At 33.4% G+C, this 19,587-nt stretch overlaps 1 protein-coding gene across 2 annotated transcripts in view; it reads left to right on the top strand.

Moving 5' to 3' along the window:
* Positions 1-516: 516 nt before the first annotated feature.
* The window catches only part of NOVA1 (NOVA alternative splicing regulator 1), a 143,754-nt gene continuing 124,683 nt past the window's right edge, over positions 517-19,587 (top strand). Inside the window, exons 1-2 of one of the 2 annotated variants that reach the window (XM_039222330.1) lie at positions 517-734; positions 2,489-2,632. In XM_039222330.1, the coding sequence (XP_039078261.1) occupies positions 599-734; positions 2,489-2,632 (280 nt within the window). In that variant the 5' untranslated portion in view covers positions 517-598. Of the gene's footprint in view, positions 735-2,488; positions 2,633-19,587 lie in introns of those variants that run through there. The other variant, XM_039222331.1, reaches the window with a different exon arrangement.

Genomic DNA, 19,587 nt, shown 5'->3' with positions numbered 1-19,587 from the left:
AGAACCGCTCCGGCAGCGGCGGCGGCGGCAGCACCAGCAGCGGGAGCGAGCGCAGCGCTAGCGCGGCGCGGGGACCGCCGCGCTCCTTCCCGGCTCCTGCCCTCCTCCGCCGCTCGCTCCTCTCCGCATCCACCTCCTTCCCCTCCTCCTGCTCATTCACTCTTTCCCTCGCTCTCCCCTCCTCCTCGGCTTCTCCCCGCGCCCCGCCAGCCCTCGCGCTCTCCCTCTCCCTCTGCCCGTCCTCCCCGCTCCCCTCCTCCCGCTCATTCACTCGCCCCTCTCCCTTCACTCTCTCCCCCTCTCTCCTTTCTTCTCCTTCTTTCACCCTCGTCTCTCACACCCCCTCCATTCCCCTGTCTCCTTTCTGACACTGCACTGCAGCTGCTCCTCAGCCCTGCCCCCTCCCCAGTGAGAACAAACCAGCAACATTGCTTTTTTTTCCTAAAGAGATTTCTATTGATCCGATTAAAAAAAAACAAAAAACCTTAAGAAACCCCCAAACGCAAAAAAAAAAAAAAAAAAGAAAAGAAAGAAAAGAAAAAAAAGCCAAAACAAAAGGGAGAACCTTCTCCCCGTAGCAGCGGCAGGAACTGCAAACATGATGGCGGCAGCTCCCATCCAGCAGAACGGGACCCACACTGGGGTTCCCATAGACCTGGACCCGCCGGACTCGCGGAAAAGGCCGCTGGAAGCCCCCCCTGAAGCCGGCAGCACCAAGAGGACCAATACGGGCGGTGGGTATCGCTTCCACCTCCCCGCTGGCCCCATCCCCCGCCGCCCGCCCCTGCCTCCCTCCCTCCCTCCCTCCCGCCGGCCTCCCTCCCTCCCGCGGCCCGGACACCTCCAGCCCGAACCCGGCGGCTCCCGCGCCCCTGCCCCGCGCCCCCTCCCCTGCACCTGCCCCGCACCTCGCCGTCCCGGACACATTTCCATTTCTCTGTTTATCATTCATCAAAATGGCGACCGGTTTTTCGGAATAGACCTATCTTTCCATTTAATCGGTCTAAAGACTGACATTTAAATATCCTAGACCTGGGCAAGGGGGTCCGTTAAAGAGGAGGAGGATGACCCCCGAGTGAGGTGATGGCCGCCTGAAGATGCGCGCTGCATTTAACAGTCTGATAAAATAAATAAATAAATGGCACTTGGGTAGCGGATAGCAAATGACTGGGGCACCGGAGAGTTTTTCCCTCTCATCCCCTCGCTTTGGGCCACAAGTAGTATGCAAAATCTTGATGAGTGCATGCTCTTACCGCACTTATACTGTCGTTGCAAATATCTCATTGATTTGTCTTCAGAGGTGTGCATACGAGGGTGGGGGTGTCTGGTACTGTGACTTGTTAGTTTAACATCCTGCGCTTCCTGGGAAGATGAGTTATAACGGGACCGGTATCGCTTCTTCATTTGCACTGGAGTCATCTTAACAATGCACCCAATGCATCGAGGCAGAGGTGAATTTATCTACAGCATGTACATTAGAGACGGATGGGGGTCTTGCGAATGGCACACCCGCAAAATTTAGAACGTTTATTCACATAAGGAAGCTGGATTTACCGGGGTGTTTCCGATTGAAGACTTGATCAGTTTGTCAGAAATTAAAGTTTATGGAGTTGGCTTTATTTTCTACAACATTTCATTTCACTCTTTACTGGTTCATCCACTTCCTCTGTTTTAAAAGCTGTGGCTATTTTGGAGAAGTAACATAATCTGTTTGGTCACTTTTAACTGTATTTGATATAAATGACTCCTAAGCTTTTTAGTATTGGCAGAATTCTTCTTAAGGTCCTTTAATTAATGAGCTTAAACGAGATCATGGTAGACTAAGAAGTGCTAAAGAAATACACCAGGATTAGTTAGGTTTGCCAGTTCACATCACTTTGAGTTATTTCCTGGCAGTTATTGCAGGCTTGGAATACACCCTACAGTTTGGGTGGATTATTTGGTAGGACAAATGTTTGTTTTGCATACTTTAAGTAGGATATAGGCAATGGCTAATTGTAGTCCTTAGGTGTTTGCTAATGTCAAACAAATATAGCTCATCACTATTTACAGTCCTTTTACTTACTTATATTGCAATATGGTAAGTGAAGGTTTGTCATCATATAAATCTCTGAAGTTTCGTTAAAGGGTCAGTTCATTTCATTTTACCATAGTAACCACAGATGGAATTGGAAGACTTCCATGTTTGGAATAACAACTGGAATTTAGTCATCAGTTTCTACAGTGCTGCAAAATAATAGAACATGTTTAGATTTTAATTCCAAGTTTAAAAGTATAAATCCTACAAAATGGGAAACATTTTGTACCTATTTATTTTTCAGTGTAATTGGCTTATTTTTGTTCTTAAAAAAAAAAAAAAATTAACCCCCTGTTTCCTGCAGCTGTATGTCCAATGTTTTAATTGCTGTTTTTCCCTCTTGAGGGTGGAGAGGGGATACAGAGTTTAAAATTATCATGTTAACCAAGTATATTTCTTTGCATTTTTCAGAAGACGGCCAGTATTTTCTAAAGGTTCTCATACCTAGTTATGCTGCTGGATCTATAATTGGGAAGGGAGGACAGACAATTGTTCAGTTGCAAAAAGAAACTGGAGCCACCATCAAGCTGTCTAAGTCCAAAGATTTTTACCCAGGTAGGTGCAATGGTGAAGAGATTGTTTGATAAATCCCCAAGGAAAGAAAGAGAAGATCTACGTGTGTTGTATGTTGTATTGAAAGAAATTCTTAATAGTTTAGACTTTATTTATATGTTGTATTTGTGGAAAATTTTAAAGAATATTTCCACTCTTATGTTTTGTTTCTATAATCGATATACTGTGTCTGTGATTTAAAACAATTACGAGGTAACATCTTTTGGGGATTTCTAAATACTTCTTTCTAATTAGGAAAAAACTCTAAAATTTAAAGATAGAAACATGGACAGCTGGCATCAGGAAATAGGGTTCTTTTGAAGTTTTCAGACATCATTGTAATGACAATTAGTCTAGAGTGAATTCAGAAGAGGGGGTAGGAAGGCTTCTTAAAGAATGGACCATTTACTTCTAAATCCATTATGTACCTCTTTCTGCTTCACTGCTTTGTTTGTTGGCTCTGGATTGAAGTAAAGAGGACAAGTGCTGCCTCTTCAGATTTTTAAAATACTGCGTTTTTAATGTAATTGTGACAAGGAAATATATTATTACATAAGAAGTAAAGTAATACTTCAAAATTTGTGTTATGAAGAGTTGTACTGGATGAAAATATGTTAACAGTTGTGTGGTACTGTAACCTACTGGAAAATGGCAAGTTTCCTAGGTGGCATAATTTTTTTCGTACTTTTCAGTGTGTGTCTTTTATTTCAAGTGTTACACAGTTCTCTGTGTTTTATCTTTTTCTTTTTATCATTTTGCCACTCAGTATATGGATTTTACGTGTAATTGGATGATCTGCATAATGGAATAGTCTATCTCTTAGATAAAACATTAACTGAATTTCTTTTACTCAGGTGTACCTTCTGCCATTTTTTTTGGGTTATTTTGTTTTCATGGCCATAAAAAATACTTATTCAGTGCTGAGGGGACTGATACTGCTTTTTCCCCCCCTTCCTGCTGGAAAAGAAAAGCTCATTTGCTTTCAGTGATCTAATTTCAGTAGAGTTTTTTAATAGAGGATTTCTTTTTCATAGCCAATTGATTGGTGGGAGAAAATGGACCATTATGTTAGATAAGAAGGTTTTAGAATGGTTGAAAAAAGCACTTAGTTATATAAATTAAATCTATATTTGGTAAACACCACAAATATTAAACTAAAATGTAATCTCTTAGATATGCTGTCCTTTGAAAGTTTGTTCCTGTGAGTGTAGTTTTGTAGATGGCTTTCCTTGTCTCTGAAACTTTCCTTATGCATTAAGAAAGTTTACTAACATATTCACATTCGTATGTTTAAAAGGTATATTATGATGAAAAAAATCAATGTGGAATTGTGAAAACCTTAGTACAAATAAAAGCATTCAAAAGAGCTTGATTACAGAATTAATAACGTGATAGTTCTAGGAAAAGAGCTGCAATGGTAAATTAAATTCACTGTCAATAGATGAAAATGAAATAGCTATTTTGCATTATACATGAGGTGGTATCAGATGTGCAGGGATGTTACAGAAAATTGGTGTTTATCAAGGATATTCCAAATAGTAAATTAAATGCCTTTTCATTTGAATATAGTTTGTTTTCAGTGGGCTTGAAAGGGTGTACCTAAAAGCTCTTTTGTTTTTAGTCCACTTAGTTATACATTTTTTCCTATTACATTGAAATTGCTTATTTTATTTATAGTTTTGAAGCACGTTATTCATATAGAGCAAGAATATTCGTTGGAAAAAGTGGAAAACTGGAATGCGTTGAACAAAATTTTGTGTGTGTAGTGACGTAACCTGATCAAATGTGATTTGAAATGTCTGGATAAAAGAAGGCTTATACTCTGCCTGTAACAGGTGGAAACCAAGCACACGCTGTGGAATCAATTTTAAGGATAAAGTAAAGCCTTGTAATTAATAAGAAGTTGTATTAATTCTGAACATTTTAACTTAAATATGATATTGTTGGGTTATTACCTGTTCAGACAGATACATCTCTCTTTTCTGACCGACTTCAATTTTAATAGCCTTTCTGTTCACATTTGACCACAAGCCTGTGGAATTATCTAAGGTCCTGGTATTCTTCAACATAACAGCCTCTGAGCTACTTTCAACTTCTCGCACTCAGATGTATTTAAGGATTACTTACCTGCTCATCTCAGATGAACTAAATTATAAAACTGTGATTTCTTTTCGCCGAGTTCTTGTAGGATTATGCAGTAATTTGGGAGCCCATTTTTGTGTCTCATATATGTATTTATGACTCATACTCTATTAGAATGAATATGCCTGATGTTTATTTCATGAAGAATATATCTATTTCTTGTTTGGTAAGACAGTATATTTGGGGAAAAGTGTACTTTAGTGGTATAATCTAATGGATTCTCTCAAATTACCCAAGTTTTGAAACAGAATGTAATTGTGTTCGGAAGGTTTAGTTAAAATACTGATATATTTAAGACAGACTTTCTTTAGGATGTGTAAGCCAGTATACAGACACACTTTAGGGGTATTTTAACAAATTTCAACTGAAATGTATGTCCATTGTTTTTACTATAGCCAGTATAATATACTCATATTTATCATATTTGTGAGGTTTTTTGTTGTTTTTTTGTTTTTTGCTCAGCTTGTATCTCTAAAATATCTTAAGCAACCTTGTCCTTCTGAGTAATTTTTAGTATTTATGGTTGAACTCAAGAAAACATTTTTTGCACATTAATTGGTGTGATTTAGAATTTGTAGAACTGTATATTACATTGTGTATTTCAGCATGTCATAGTAAACAAAATAATTTGGGAAAATTGATGAGGATTGTAAAATGAATTTTTTAAGTTACTGTAATCAAAAAGAAAAGATCTATGAGTAAATATACTTTTGCTGTGTAATTCATCTTTTTGGAAATCTAAATCTTACAGAATACTACTTATTGCCTGTGGTTTATGAATATATCTTTTTTTCTGACTTGATTAAAGCAGCCTATTTATTTATATATCTTTTTTATAATTAGGTTACCTAAAGTTGTTGCCTTGTAGTTAAAAACAGCTTTCTCATTTTGGGGAATATATTACTGTATGCATTTTCAGAATGGCGATAGTATTCTTTTATTATTTTATTTGACATCTGAAGATGTGTTTAATTTTTGTTAATAAATAGATTGATTTTGTTTATTAAAAATAATGCATGGTTCAGGTAGATAATCCAAAAACTTACTGAATACATTATTGGTTGCGAATAGTAAAGGATTTATAAAATATATTTTTTCATGTGTGCCTTATATTTTAGAACATTTCATAATGCACCTATTGTTATTCCATTGTATGACCCTAGAGATCTTCATTATATCCATCAAACGGAAATGCTTCACTGTAATCATAGCATATATTAGTGTGTATCTTACACTTTTTCCGTATTTGTGATTATAAAACTGGACCACATTTGATGTAAAGTATTTCCTTTCATGCTCCTTAAGTTAAAATTTGAACTTAGATTCCTAGATTTATTGTATCATAATCTTAGCATTGCACAACTTGGGTGATTTTTTTTCAAATCACGAGCCAGTTACGTGTTAAATTTTTAAAAGTCTCGAAAAAGGAGAATGTAAATGATTTTTTTCTTTTAGTGAAGGAAATGCCCAACCCTGCCTTAATTTTGACATGGGGAAAATTCAGTGGCCAATTTAACCTTTAGGATTGAGACTGTATAACATAAGAATGATAATTTTTGGAAATCAGATGAGTTAATAAAGTTTTAGAATAGATCACTTATTTTGTTTATATTACTGAAGGAAGAGAATAATGGTAGTGGTAGTACAACAGGAATACTTTTGTTACAGCTTTTCAAAGTTGCAGTCTAAACACTTTAATCTTAGATGCAAGGCATTTTAGAAATTTATTGACATATATTTTAAGGCAAAATTAGTAGATACATAAAACTGTAACAAGGAAAAATAAAGTAGTGTAATTTCTAGTATGTTGAGTTTAATACGATGGTTATCATTACACTGTGCTATCCCTTTGATTTTCGTATGATCAAAGAGTTGCTGACATGTAACGTGTTTTTCTTTAAATCTTAATCTTGTAATATTTATATTTGTCATATTACCTGCTGTTATATTTTGTCTCTCTATACCCTTAGTTGAAGGAGGAACTAATGTGTTTCACTTAGACATTACTATCTCTCTGAAAATTTGCCGTATTTTTAATGTTTTATGTCTCATTTTAAGCAATAGGAAATCTCAACATATGAAGGAATGTTACTGACATAGCACAATCTATGTTAAAATTGTAGAGTCTGAAGATATAATTTTGATACTTATGTAAGCAAATGTTTCATAGCATGGATTTTTAGAAAAAATTGAATTAGCATTAAAAGTCTTAGATATTCAGTTTATTTGATTCTTTTTTACTTCATTCTGATGTTACATCTTCTGTCATTGATTTAGTAAGTTGTGGAACATCATTTAGAGTATTGGTGTTTTCATGAATTATATTGTACAATGTCACTTTGATATTAGCTATTTGAAGCCTACTGGATTTTGGAAAAACAGCTTATTTAAATTTGTGACGTTGTAAGGAAATTAAATGTGTCTAATAATATTGCCTTGCAAATATCATCCCCAAAAGCTTTCAAGAATAGTTTAAAAATAGTGAATACAATCAGTGAAATAGTTCAATATTTATGTGTGGAAGATGTTTTGTATGATATAGAAGAGGAAAAATAATGTGCGTTTTGGGAAGTCTAAGGAGTATGTGGTATTACTAAAAATCCGAGCAATAGACACCCATCAAAAACTTCTCAATTTTACAGCTATTTTCTTTTATTTTGTTTTGCTCTGGCTTAAGAAAATTAATTATTACGCTTCTAGATAACACAGATAACATTTATTGAACATAATTATGCCACTTGTTACCTAAAATTCAGTACCTAATAAAACTACTTTTTACCATAGAGTTTAGTGTTAGTTGTTTTCAGTTTAGCAGAGTTGTTTTAAAGCAGTTTTATGAGCAAGTGCAGCTTTTCAGAATAAAATTGGGGGGACAAGGGTGGGAGATTTGTGCTTGATTGCCATCTCATTTCCATCTTTGGATACAGCTCTAGCATAAAGTTAAACAACATCTGCAGAGATCTGACTGACAAACATCTCTCTGGGACTCATCATTGCAGCTTGCAGCAGGTGCATTCAGCTTGCAGTCTTTTCCAAAAAGAGGTTAGTTTGTTGTAACATTTATCAGTAGACCAGTGGGAGCAAGTGGCTAGAGAAAAGAGGTTGGTTGTCACTTGTCCAGTGCTGGAATACTACAGGTAATTGGACTGGACTGGTGGGAACCGCAGCAGCGTGTGTCTCACATTGCACTGCAGCTGCTATGGGGCTTAATTAACCTGACCCTCAGAGACTGAAGTGTCATGGTATAAAACACAACATGCAAGAAATGAAGCAGTACTTTTCAGATACTTCCTGGTGCTTGGGTTGGTGAAATTTCCATTTTCTTCTTTTCGTTCTAAAAGATATGGCATCACCTTTTCCATTTTTTATATGGAAATATTTGAAACTAAAATGATTTCTATGAATCTGATAGAATCCACATGCACAAAATGATGTTGTATAGAAATAGAAAGAAAATAATCTTAGGTCAGAAGCATTTAAATTTCCATATTCCACAATTACGTTTTCAAATCACGAGTGAGCAGAATAAAGTGGAAGTACAAAATAAGTGGAAGTACATTGTAATTTTTAAATTATCATTATCTTAGGTTAACATTTGTTTATTTTTAAATAACCCATGTAAATTTAAGTTATATCCGTTTAGCGTGTTAGAGACTTTTGCTAACAGGCTTTGCTGAGTGCTTTGAAGTGTTTCAACAAACAAGACAGGTATAGCATAAAAACCCTAAAAAAATTAATCTGTCATTTACTTCTGTTGTTTGAAATTTCTTAATCTATTTAAAATACTGACATACGATAGGCTTCGTGACATATATAGAAGTTTCTTATGTCTTCTGATAGTGTTCCCACTTATGGTAGGTGTCTTATCACAGTGCTGTTTATTAATTGGCCCTTGAATGGAAAATAATTCCTAAGGTAAAAATGCCTTTAAATTGAATACGGCAAAGGCTGTCTTAAAAAAATTCTGAATTAAAACATATATTTGGAATCTTGTGAAGAAGTTTTGTAGTTTTGACTTTTCTCTTAGTTTCACTAATTTGAATTTTTTGGTCTTTATTGAAAATAACCTGTCAGTTACCAAATAGTAATTAAGTTTTGGAGTTTGCACAGATTTTTTTGGTAACTTGTATGCTTTTCTTAAAATTTTTACCAATATTGCTAGTAACTATTTGATTCTGAAGTTACTGCTTATGAGAAGTCTTTTAAAGTTCATTTTAATTTAACTGTGTATAGTTAGTAGTTTATTGGTAGTTATAGTAATCATGAGAAATAAGATTAAAATAATCATCACTAGAAGTTAATATAATCATTCACATACTTTTTATCATATGTCATTTTTCAATAAAGACTTTCATTTCTGAGACCTTGGATGATGATTTTCTTGCCAATTCTTATCAATATAGACACGATTCTTTGAAATTTCACATATATACTACACCATCATTTTAATTTATTTTTTAGAATTTCATTTTTATGGATATTTATGTATGTATATAATTTTATACTGACTGAGTCACATTTTTTTTTAAGTTTATTTATTTTTGAGAGGGAGAGAGAGTGCACACAGGGAAGAGGCAGAGAGAGAGGGAGGGAGAGAGAATCCCAAGCAGGCTCTGCACTACCCGCATGGAGCCTGACGCGGGGCTCGAACTCATGAACCCTGAGATCATGACCTGAGCCAAAATCGGTTGCTTAACCGACTGAACCACCCAGGCACCCCTTTAAATTTTTGATAAAGAAAATAACTGAATAAAAATAAACACTTAAGACTGAAAAGTAAGAATGAAAGAATATTATATACACTGGTAAGGTTTTTGAGATATTTTACGTTTTCCCTGAGTTTCAAACTACTATATGGATATCCTTTCCCATAACAAAACTTGATCATGAAAACACATAATATATACACTCCATCATTGATCTTTTGCTACTTCCTGCAGGGCCTGTCATAGCATCGTTGACAGGACCAGGTGAAAAATGAAATCAGTATCTTGAGTTTTTTAACAGCAAAATGATTCAGGTAAGATGATTTGGCGTGGAAAGTAAACCATTTTTTTTTTACCATTCTCAAACTAATTTTATTTAATAATTGATATTTAAAATTAAAATATATTTTTTATTTCAAGACCCGTTCTATGTTCTACTGATATTTAATATATTTGTAATTTACAATGAATTTTATCCTGAGCTCAATAATTTTAAAATTTCAGACTGTAGTGTTTTTTACTTTCCTCATGAAACCAAGCATACTTTTTGAAGTTTTGAGAAATAACTTTTCTCTTTTAAAGGTTTTTGAGAATAGTTTTACACTGAAGTCTCCATAATTGTTTTGCAGGATAAATTTTCACATAATGTACTTACTAATTAAATAAGACTTCAAATCCTGCATTCCCTAAAGGAATTTTATATATCCTAAAGGATATAATACATTCTGACTCTTAGTTGATTCAATTTTTAAAAATCATTCTTAAAGAAGAAAGTTGTTTTCATTTAAATTGTTAACAATCTGCTTCTCTGGGAAGTAGATTCAGTGACTTTTTATAAGATCTAGTAATTTGGGTGAAAGGCAGAAAGGAAGGAATTGACAGAATATTTCATTAACACTGAATGTGGTGTGTATTTTTGTTTTATGTTACTAAATTTTTAGAACAACTAACTTTTCAATTTTGATTACATTCATTCTTGAAATAAATTATTTCTAAAAGAGTTAGTATTGGAAGATATTGAGCTTATCATTCACATAATTAGTCTTAATTATTCTTTGTATAACTGCATTTTTAGTCTTCTGAGATAACATTTTTTTTAAGTTATGGAAGTATTTTTTAATAAAACCTAGTGTGAAATCTGTCTAGAAGCTTTTCTCTTGTTTATTATGTGTGTCTATCAGATGCTTCTTTGAGCCCAGGTGTAGGCAGCTCTTTGGTCGCCCTGATTTAGGTTATTACAAAGCATCTTTTCTTTGTTAAAGGAATATGGGCATGTTTTACTTTTCCCTAAAAAGTTGTGCTCTAATTGTTCTTGTCTTCTTAAGTTTTGTGTTAAATTTTTTTCTGTTATATGGCATCTCTGTCAAAAGACTTAATGAGGACACACAGAATTAGCAAAGAGGCTTTACATTTAAAGACATTGAAAAAATCATGTAAATTTGGAACTAGATGAAAAGAATGGATCTTAGATCTGATCTCTTCCAGAATCTCTATTTAACCACTGAGAAAACCAAGATACCAAGATATTAAGTGATGTATGTCAGTAATTGTCCTTTAACTTTTAAATATGTTTCTGAACATGTGGTACAAACTTTAGTAGCACTCACTCCTTCTTGTTTTGTTCCACTCTTTTTTCCCTTCCTTTTTGGATATGACTCCCTGAGGAAATAATTCTTTAATTTTTCTCTCTCCTAGTTTTAAATGAATGTGTCTTCCCCCTTATTGCAAATTAAGTTGAAGTTATTTTGGAACAGTTTTTGTTGTTGTTGATTTGCTGTACTGAAGGGCCAAATACGGGTTTTCTTTAACATTACCACACATTAAAAAAAAAATTTACGATAGATTATATTACTTGGACTATAGTCTGGTCTCTTTTTCCATAACTGTAGTTTGAAAATGTCAATATTTTCAGGGTGATTTGATTTTTATACTTTGTTACTTTTCTTCATCTGCAATGTTTGCTTTCTTTTTAAAATTTTTTATCTTGAAAGAAAGAGAGGGTGGTAGGCAGAAAGAGAGGGAGACAGAGAATCCCAAGCAGACTCCATGTTGTCAGAGCAGAGCCTGACACTGGGCCTGATCCCATAAACCATGAGATCGTGACCTGAGCTGAAATCAAGAGGTAGGATGCTTAACTGACTGAGCCACCCAGGCATCCCTGCTTTCTCTCCCTCCCTCCCTCCCTCCCTCCCTCCCTTCCTTCCTTCCTTCCTTCCTTCCTTCCTTTCTCTCTCTTTTTCTTTCTTTCTTTCTTTCTTTCTTTCTTTCTTTCTTTCTTTCTTTCTTTCTTCTTTCTTTCTTTTCTTTCTTCTTGCTTCCAGTGTTCCTTAGCTTAATTTTTTATTTATTTTTGATTTAACAGAGTATTGATCTTGGTTTTATAAAAATGTGTAGACTTTCTAATTCAAAATCTTTTCAAGGATATATGTATTTTTAATATTTTTATGTCTTTCATAAAACTTTCTTAAGTAATATATATTTGGGTATTCATAACAGTTGGTTTAAAAAGGAAAAAATAGGGGCACCTGGGTAGCTCAGTAGTAAGCGTCTGACTTCAGCTCAGGTCATGATCTCACGGTTCTTCAGTTTGAGCCCCGCATCGGGCTCTGTGCTGACAGCTAGCTCAGAGTCTGGAGCCTGCTTGAGGTTCTTTGTCTCCCTCTCTCTCTGACTCTCCCCTGCTCACACTATGTCTCTCTCTCTCTCTGAAAAAAAAAAAGTTAAAAAAATAAAAATAAAAAGGAAAAAATATTATGGTTAAAAAATAAGCCACAGGCTAGTTGTAAGGCACTTTAAGTAAAAATGAAGATGTATTATACAGTAATTTTTAATTTTAAAATGTCACTATTTTCTCTTTTTTATCTTTTTTATAAAATTGGTCTGCTCAGAGTTCTGATGATGTTTGCATTGTATTGTAAGCTTAAGGATTACTTTCTAACATAAATATAAAAGAACTCAATGTGATTTTTGAGGATTTTTTTCTTCACAGCTTTAAACCAAAGTGAAAAATCTTTTGTGATAATCTTATATCATGTAAATAATTGAATTAAGCTCCATTCATGTGAAGGAATTAATGTCATTCTTCATGCCTGTTGTTGTATGTTCATTTTACAGCTCAGTGCTGTAAACATAAGTGGAAGTTAAAATTTAAAAGAATGTATGTATGAATGAATGACTGATTTGAGGCTTCTTCCATGAAGTGCCACTACAGTGGATGTAGAGGGCAGTTTTTCTTTAAATTTTCATTATATTGCCAATATACCTTAAGAGGGGGTGGTGTGTATATGTAAAATCTAATAGTGAACAGATGAGTTCAAAAATTTAAACAAACAAGAAATGTCCATAGAAGTGTTAAGACAAGTATGGGCCAGGTATTAAAAAAGAAGAGTAGAGTGAGATAAGGGAGTTTTGCTTTGTATTTAGCATGTTGTCCAGTGTGAAGGAAATTACAAAGCCAGTATTAGAGATAGCACTTCAAAGCCATCTCCAAAATCTAGATAATTTTTAAAATATTCTGACTTAAACAACATGAGCCTAATTAACATTTATTATTAAAAGTGATTTGAAATACCAACATTACAAGGTTTTAGAATTAGGTCACGTAACAGGTTTTTTTTTACTGCTACATGTCTACTTGGGTACTAGGAACATCCTGCTGATGACTTCTCTTGAGATATCCTGAAAACCAAAGTTTACTAACCACTAAATTAAAGTTACATTATTAAAAATATGATTTTTTTAATGTATTTTAATGTCTTTACGTGTAGTGGGGAAGTTGACATGTCTAAATACATTATGACATTTAGAAGCTAGACTATTTAATTTTCTAATTGTGAAGGAAAAATGTATACCATTTATATAGTAGAACAGAATTTGCTTAGAGTTTGACTAACTCGAATATCAAGGTATTAGTATGTGATACTTTATTTGAAATTAAAACTTTAGGAAAGTTATCAAATTTTGACTTCTTTAGTCTTTTACTTTTTAAACAGTTAAAATTTAGAAAAATGCATGAAATACAAGTGTTTTTATTGTATTAGTACATTGAGTTTTGCTACAATGAGCCAAGAAACATCTAAGATTTAGTAGGTAAATCTAGTCTTACGCTTAGTCTTCTACATTTATATAAATTCTATTTATTGTTTTAAAAGCTGGTGCAGAATAGTGGGCTAAAATAACTATTGCAGTGTTTCTTTACCTGGCTGCTTCCTTTCCTAGTACCATGGGCGGATTTAGCACTAGGTAAACAGAGCTCTGAAGATCTTATTCTCAATCACAAGAGAGCAATAAGAAACAAGAAAGATAAATACCTGGTTATAATAAATTTTAGTAAATGTATAATGATAGAATTGTGTCTACAAGTTGAAACTACCTCTGTCTGCGACCAGATCTTGAGGGGAGAAGGTGGACTTCAAAGAAAACTTCAAAGAGGGGGTGGGGGTTGAGGGTTTAATTTTAATTTGCTTGATGGGCAAGGGTGGAAGGTCATTTGAAATAGAGACCCAATATATATCCATGTAGGTCTGAAAATTCCTGTTCTGTTCAGGGGTCTAAAAGTAGTTTGGTATTACTGGGATAAAAACTGGATATTGCTGGGGAAAGTGGGGATAGAGAGATACTATAGATATTTTTACAGATAAGAGCGAATGTATTACTTGTGAAAAGGATAAGAGTTTGTTTGAAAACTACAAACTGCTATTGTTAGCAAGAATTTTTTTTAAGAAAAAGTACGTCTGTTGCATCTATAAAATGACCCACAATGGTACTGTAATTAAAATTTATGCACATATTTGTATAAAAGTAAAGAGTGATATTTGTACTTTGGAGGAGGATTGCCTTAATTATCTAAAAGTAGAGCTGAGTAGTAGACTGAGGAATGTGGCTTTCTGCTTAGGCAATATAAGTGGAATTAGAGAAAACTAATTTGTTTAGAAAGGAAAAGACTAAGGGAAATGTGAGGCAACTGGAAATACAGAAAAAAAGAGATGTTAAGAAATACGATGGTTGTGTTTTTTTAAGCAGTCATGTGCCACATGTAGGAGAAAAGCATGGGGACCTAGTGAAGGACAAATTCTAGTGAAGAATGTTTTGGTCATTCAGGAATAGTGTGGATAGAAATCTGTTTTTGACATTTATTCACTTTTACATATCTTGTTGTCTATGAAGGTGCATTTAAAATTAGCGACCTGAATTTTAGTAGCTTGTTTTTGAATCATATATCTGATACAGTTTTTCTCATTTCTTAAGTTATATGAACATGTAGGCCTTTTTAGCTCTCTTGACATATGATGAACAGATCTATTCATTTTTAATTTGATGAAAATTAGTGATTTATACAACATATGCATTTTTTTAAAAATACGTGAATTTAATGTCATTCCAACACTAACGTTTTGGTATATGAGAGACACATTGGTCAATGAAAATGAAAATTGAAACTTCTTACTCATTATAAGTGGATTATCTGTTATGTAATTATTTTGTTTGAAATTTCACTTGATTATTGAGATTCAGCAGGATTCTCCAACATTGATATTTATTTCATATAGGAATCAGTCTTAATCGATAATCGATCAAAATCAGATAAATTAAAAAAAGACTGAAAAATATGGCGCTGTTTCTCCATTTAGAAAATGAGATTAAAAATCTATCTAGCATTTTATACTGATTTGTGAAATTATTGGCTAGTTGTGTAGAGAAACATTAAAAAATTGAACAGCTGAAGTGATATTAAGCACCAGATGGGGATTTGAAATGAAAATATTCACTGTGTAATCTTTATTTAAGTACTATTCATAATTCAATAATACCAGTTGTATAACTCAAAGTTGAATTCAATACAAAAAGGAAGCTTAAGCAAAGTCTCTGCCTTCAAATTGATACTCCTATCATGGTATGGTATCATGTCTTCTTCTTAAAAGGGACAAATAATCTAGGTAAGACTACTGCATACATTTTTTGCAGTTATCTTTGAGAAAAATTTTGGAGAATTTTGGGTTGTGAATTGTTTCAAAATGGCATTTATTTAAATTTAACATCTTTTATGAATTCTGTCTTTGAAATTTTATTCTATTTTGCATTTACACATATCTTCTAAACTAGAAATTTCCAGCCATATTTTCTTTACAGTAATATTTTAAATTTCTTCTGAAGTGTATACCTATTTTGTTTAAGGAAAGGTATGTTCCTCTGAAAGCTTTATCACATTTTTAGCTAAATTGGTATATTTGACATCTTGTTTAAGAACTAGAATGACTCTGGATATGAAAACACAAACTGTGATAATAAGGGAGATATGCCATATGTGGCACTTTAGGTTGGCATATATCTCAAATGGCATGTTTAATGTACTGTATTACTAAAATTAGTAATTTTACAGTGAAGGGCTGCTACTCTTGTTATATAGTTTCATGCTGGTGGGCTTGAATGCTGATAGACCCTTTACTTTGTAAATCCCTGTTTTTAGTCCTTGTAAAAATCTTTTCACTGTTAAAATTATCTACATGGGATATGTGTTAGTAACATTCTCTGAAGTTTGTGAAAGTTAATGAATGTATTACACATAGCATATAGTTTGATAGATTATTATGAATGTGAATAGCAATCCTATGTGTTGTGCTTTTATCAAGGAATAATAATGCTAATATTTTTATATGGCCAAAAATAGTCTAGCAAAATAAATAGGAGTCGAAAACAGTATTTTTATTTTTAGGAAATGTACATATGTTGACAGGAAAAGCTTTAAGGTTCTCTAGAGTGTTGGCAGTGAAGCCACGTGAAGCAAACTGCAATAAATATTGCCCTTTATGACAAAATACTCAACTTTGAAATCATATTGCAGCTTTCTTGAACATAATTTTTTTCTTTGATTTTTTAAAAATATTGATTTTATTGAAGATTTTTCTTAAGTCCCTTCAAATACTTCAGCAGACAGCATTAAAAATAAGTAGAGGGGTGCCTGGGTGGCTCAGTCAGTTAAGTGTCTGAGTCTTGATTTCTGCCTAGGGCATGATCTCACAAGTTGTGAGTTTGAGCCCTGCATTGTGTTCTGTGTTGACAGCACAGAACCTGCTTGGCAGTGTCTCTCTCACCTCTCTCTTCCCTTCCCCTGCTTGCTCTCTCTCTCTCTCTCTCTCAAAAAATAAACTTAAAAAAAAAATAGAAACTGCAATATGATAGGATAATTTAGGTGTTTTCAAGGAATAAATAATATAAGTAAAGAATATGTACATTTTTTGGCCACTTAAATGGACCACTGCAGGACAAATGCAGTTTTGTTTGAGGAAAATTTTGAAAAAATTTTAACGCAGAGAGATGTTTCAAGTAATAGTTATCTAAGTGTAGTATTTTTTCAAGAGCCTGGCTCTCAATTTCTGTATTTAAACTATCTCTATTATTGTTAGTGGGAAAAGTGATGGTCTTGTTTTTAAGTCTAAAACCAATTAACTAAAATTTACTTAATAAAAGTAAGTAGTATATAAAAGTAGTTTATTAATCATGGCTTAGTTAGATCTTAGTTTCTATCACTTATTTCAATTCTTAAAATTTCAATGTAGGCAAGAATTCGTATCTCTGTTTTACAGTTCAGGAAAAACAAGACAGTGGAAGTTACAATGATATGTGGTATAGCAAGTTAATGATGAACCTGTTTTTTTTTTTTAATTCTGTTATTGTATACCTCTTTGCATTAGACTACTTACAAACTTGATTTCAGAAATACATTTTTTAAAATTTAAGTAAGTTTATCAAAATGCTGCATTCGTCCATCAGTGGTAAATAATAGATGTTTTTGATGGCTTAATTATTTTTTGCCCTATTCATGTAATAGGGAAATCTTACAAATTTGATTTTTACCACCAGAAGAAAGCTGTAATAATTAAGCAAAATGGAGAAATAAAAACAAATTTTCTGTCCTGACCAGACCTCTGTAAACATTGAATTTTGATATCTTTTACATTCTTTTCCTTCTTCCTATTGATATTAGACCTCTAAGGTAGTTTGACTTTTCACCTTATCCATGAAATTATTTATGTGAAGTTATCTAATTATTCTTAGTTTGGCACTTATGATTTTGCTTTTACTTTTTAAATCATAAATAACTGCTATGGAGATTTGTTAAATTATACATGAAGTTAGAAAGGTCTAGTCAAATAACTATGACATTACTTCCTATAATAAAAATTTTTATGAGGAAAATATGTGTTGGATATTAGATAGTGAAGTTTGTTAAGAAATTACCAAGTCAGGGGCACTTGGGTGGCTCAGTCAGTTAAGCATCCACCTCTTGGTTTCGGCTCAAGTCATGATCTTTTAGCTCCTAGTTCGAGCCCCTCATCAGCCTCTGTGCTGACCCTGCAGTGTCTGCTTGAGATTCTCTCTCTCTGTCCTTCCCGTACTCTCTCTCTCAAAATAAATAAATAAACTTAAAAGAAAAAAAGAAATCATTAAATCAGCTCAATGCTTTTTAATGCCTTCTGGGTATGTAGAATGGAAGGTAAGACCTTCAGGGACCATGTGGTGTCAGAGCAGAGTTTGAATCCGATCTTGACATTTAATAGCCAAGTGATTTTTTTCCAGATCATTGGATTTATAATTTTCTTATCTGTCTAATGGAGATATTAGTGTTCTTAACGTAGTTATAAGTTGTTGGTCAAGGTACCACAAAAGGGAAGATGTAAAAGTGTGTCACATAATACCTGACATTTAATAAGCATTTTGTGACTATTTTAAAAAATTTTTCCATTCCCATATTTGTTACATTTAATAACACTAAGTATATAGCAGGCACTTTAATGTAAAATAAATTATAGAAATGTGACTCTAAAACAGAAAACATTGCTATGAGGTTTTTTCTTTCAAAATTATAATTATTTTTTTCTAATAATAACAGCTTGTTATTAAAATATAGGCAATACAGAGAAAGTCAAAGCTCATTTCTCATCCTACCCCTTTAAAATAATGTAAATAATTTGGTGTATATTCATTTTGACTTTCTAAATGCCTTTTTATGTATTTATATATTTTTATACATTCAATTCAATTTTTAGATACAGTTTTCATAGGTATTTATATTTTAGATCATTACAACTGATATTCATCGTTATATATGGGGATGAATTTGTAGCAAATCACTTCTGTTGGTTAATGAATTTGTCAAACTTCTAAATACTCTAAGGTGTCCTTCCAGTCACAGCTATGTGGATATTTTTATGTGCATAGTTTACAAATGTGTTCTGTGATACCCCTGAATATACACACAGTTTCCTTGTTTATTTTTTGCCCATATGATTGACCTGAAAACTAGAGATAGGGATTTATAATATTGGAGCATTTTATAATCTCATATGAAGCGTATGGGCTTCTTTGTATTTTAGGCTCTTGAAAATTAACATAATTTATTAACTCCTTCTTTTTCTTTTTTTTTTTTTTTNGCATTCTATGTTAAGCAGTCTAATAAATGTTCATCTTTCTGACAGTCAAGTAATAAATTTATATTTTGAGTTTTTTCATGTTGCTCAGATGTATTTAAATATTTATATTAGTAGATTCTTGTTTATTTGACCCCTAAAATGTTACCTATTTTAGGATATTATTGTGCAGGGTTTTTTTTTAATATTTTTATTTATTTCTAGAAGAGACAGAGAGAGACAGCGTGAACAGGGGAGGGTCAGAGAGATAGGGAGATACAGACTCTGAAACAGGCTCCAGGCTCTGAGCTGGCAGTCAGCACAGAGCCTGACGCGGGGCTCGAACCCACGAACCGCGAGATCATGACCCAAGCGAAAGTCGGATGCTTAACCGACTACGCCACCCAGGCGCCCCTAACTCCTCCTTTTTCATCTTTGTACATTCAAATAGAAATCATTAAAAATATTTAATAAGAAATCAGGTGGTATATGGAATATTTAATACTCCTTTCATGATTTTTTTCAAGATACTAAGACTTCTGAAAATCCTTTGCCTATAAATCAAAAAAAAAGTCACAGTGCGTTAAATGGTGAAGCTAGATGTTTATTAATATAGGCGATAGTTCACTTATTCTTCAGCTTTTTTTAGCGTAGAAAATTGTTTTAATTGCTTCTGTAAAGCAATTTAGTTCGTGTTCCTGCA

This window comes from Hyaena hyaena, unplaced genomic scaffold (genome assembly GCF_003009895.1).
Source record: "Hyaena hyaena isolate Hyena2069 unplaced genomic scaffold, ASM300989v1 scaffold_1101, whole genome shotgun sequence".
Classification (NCBI taxonomy): Eukaryota; Metazoa; Chordata; class Mammalia; order Carnivora; family Hyaenidae; genus Hyaena; species Hyaena hyaena.
The sequence above is the reverse complement of the archived record's forward strand: the minus strand, read 5'-3'. Positions and strand labels throughout refer to the sequence as shown.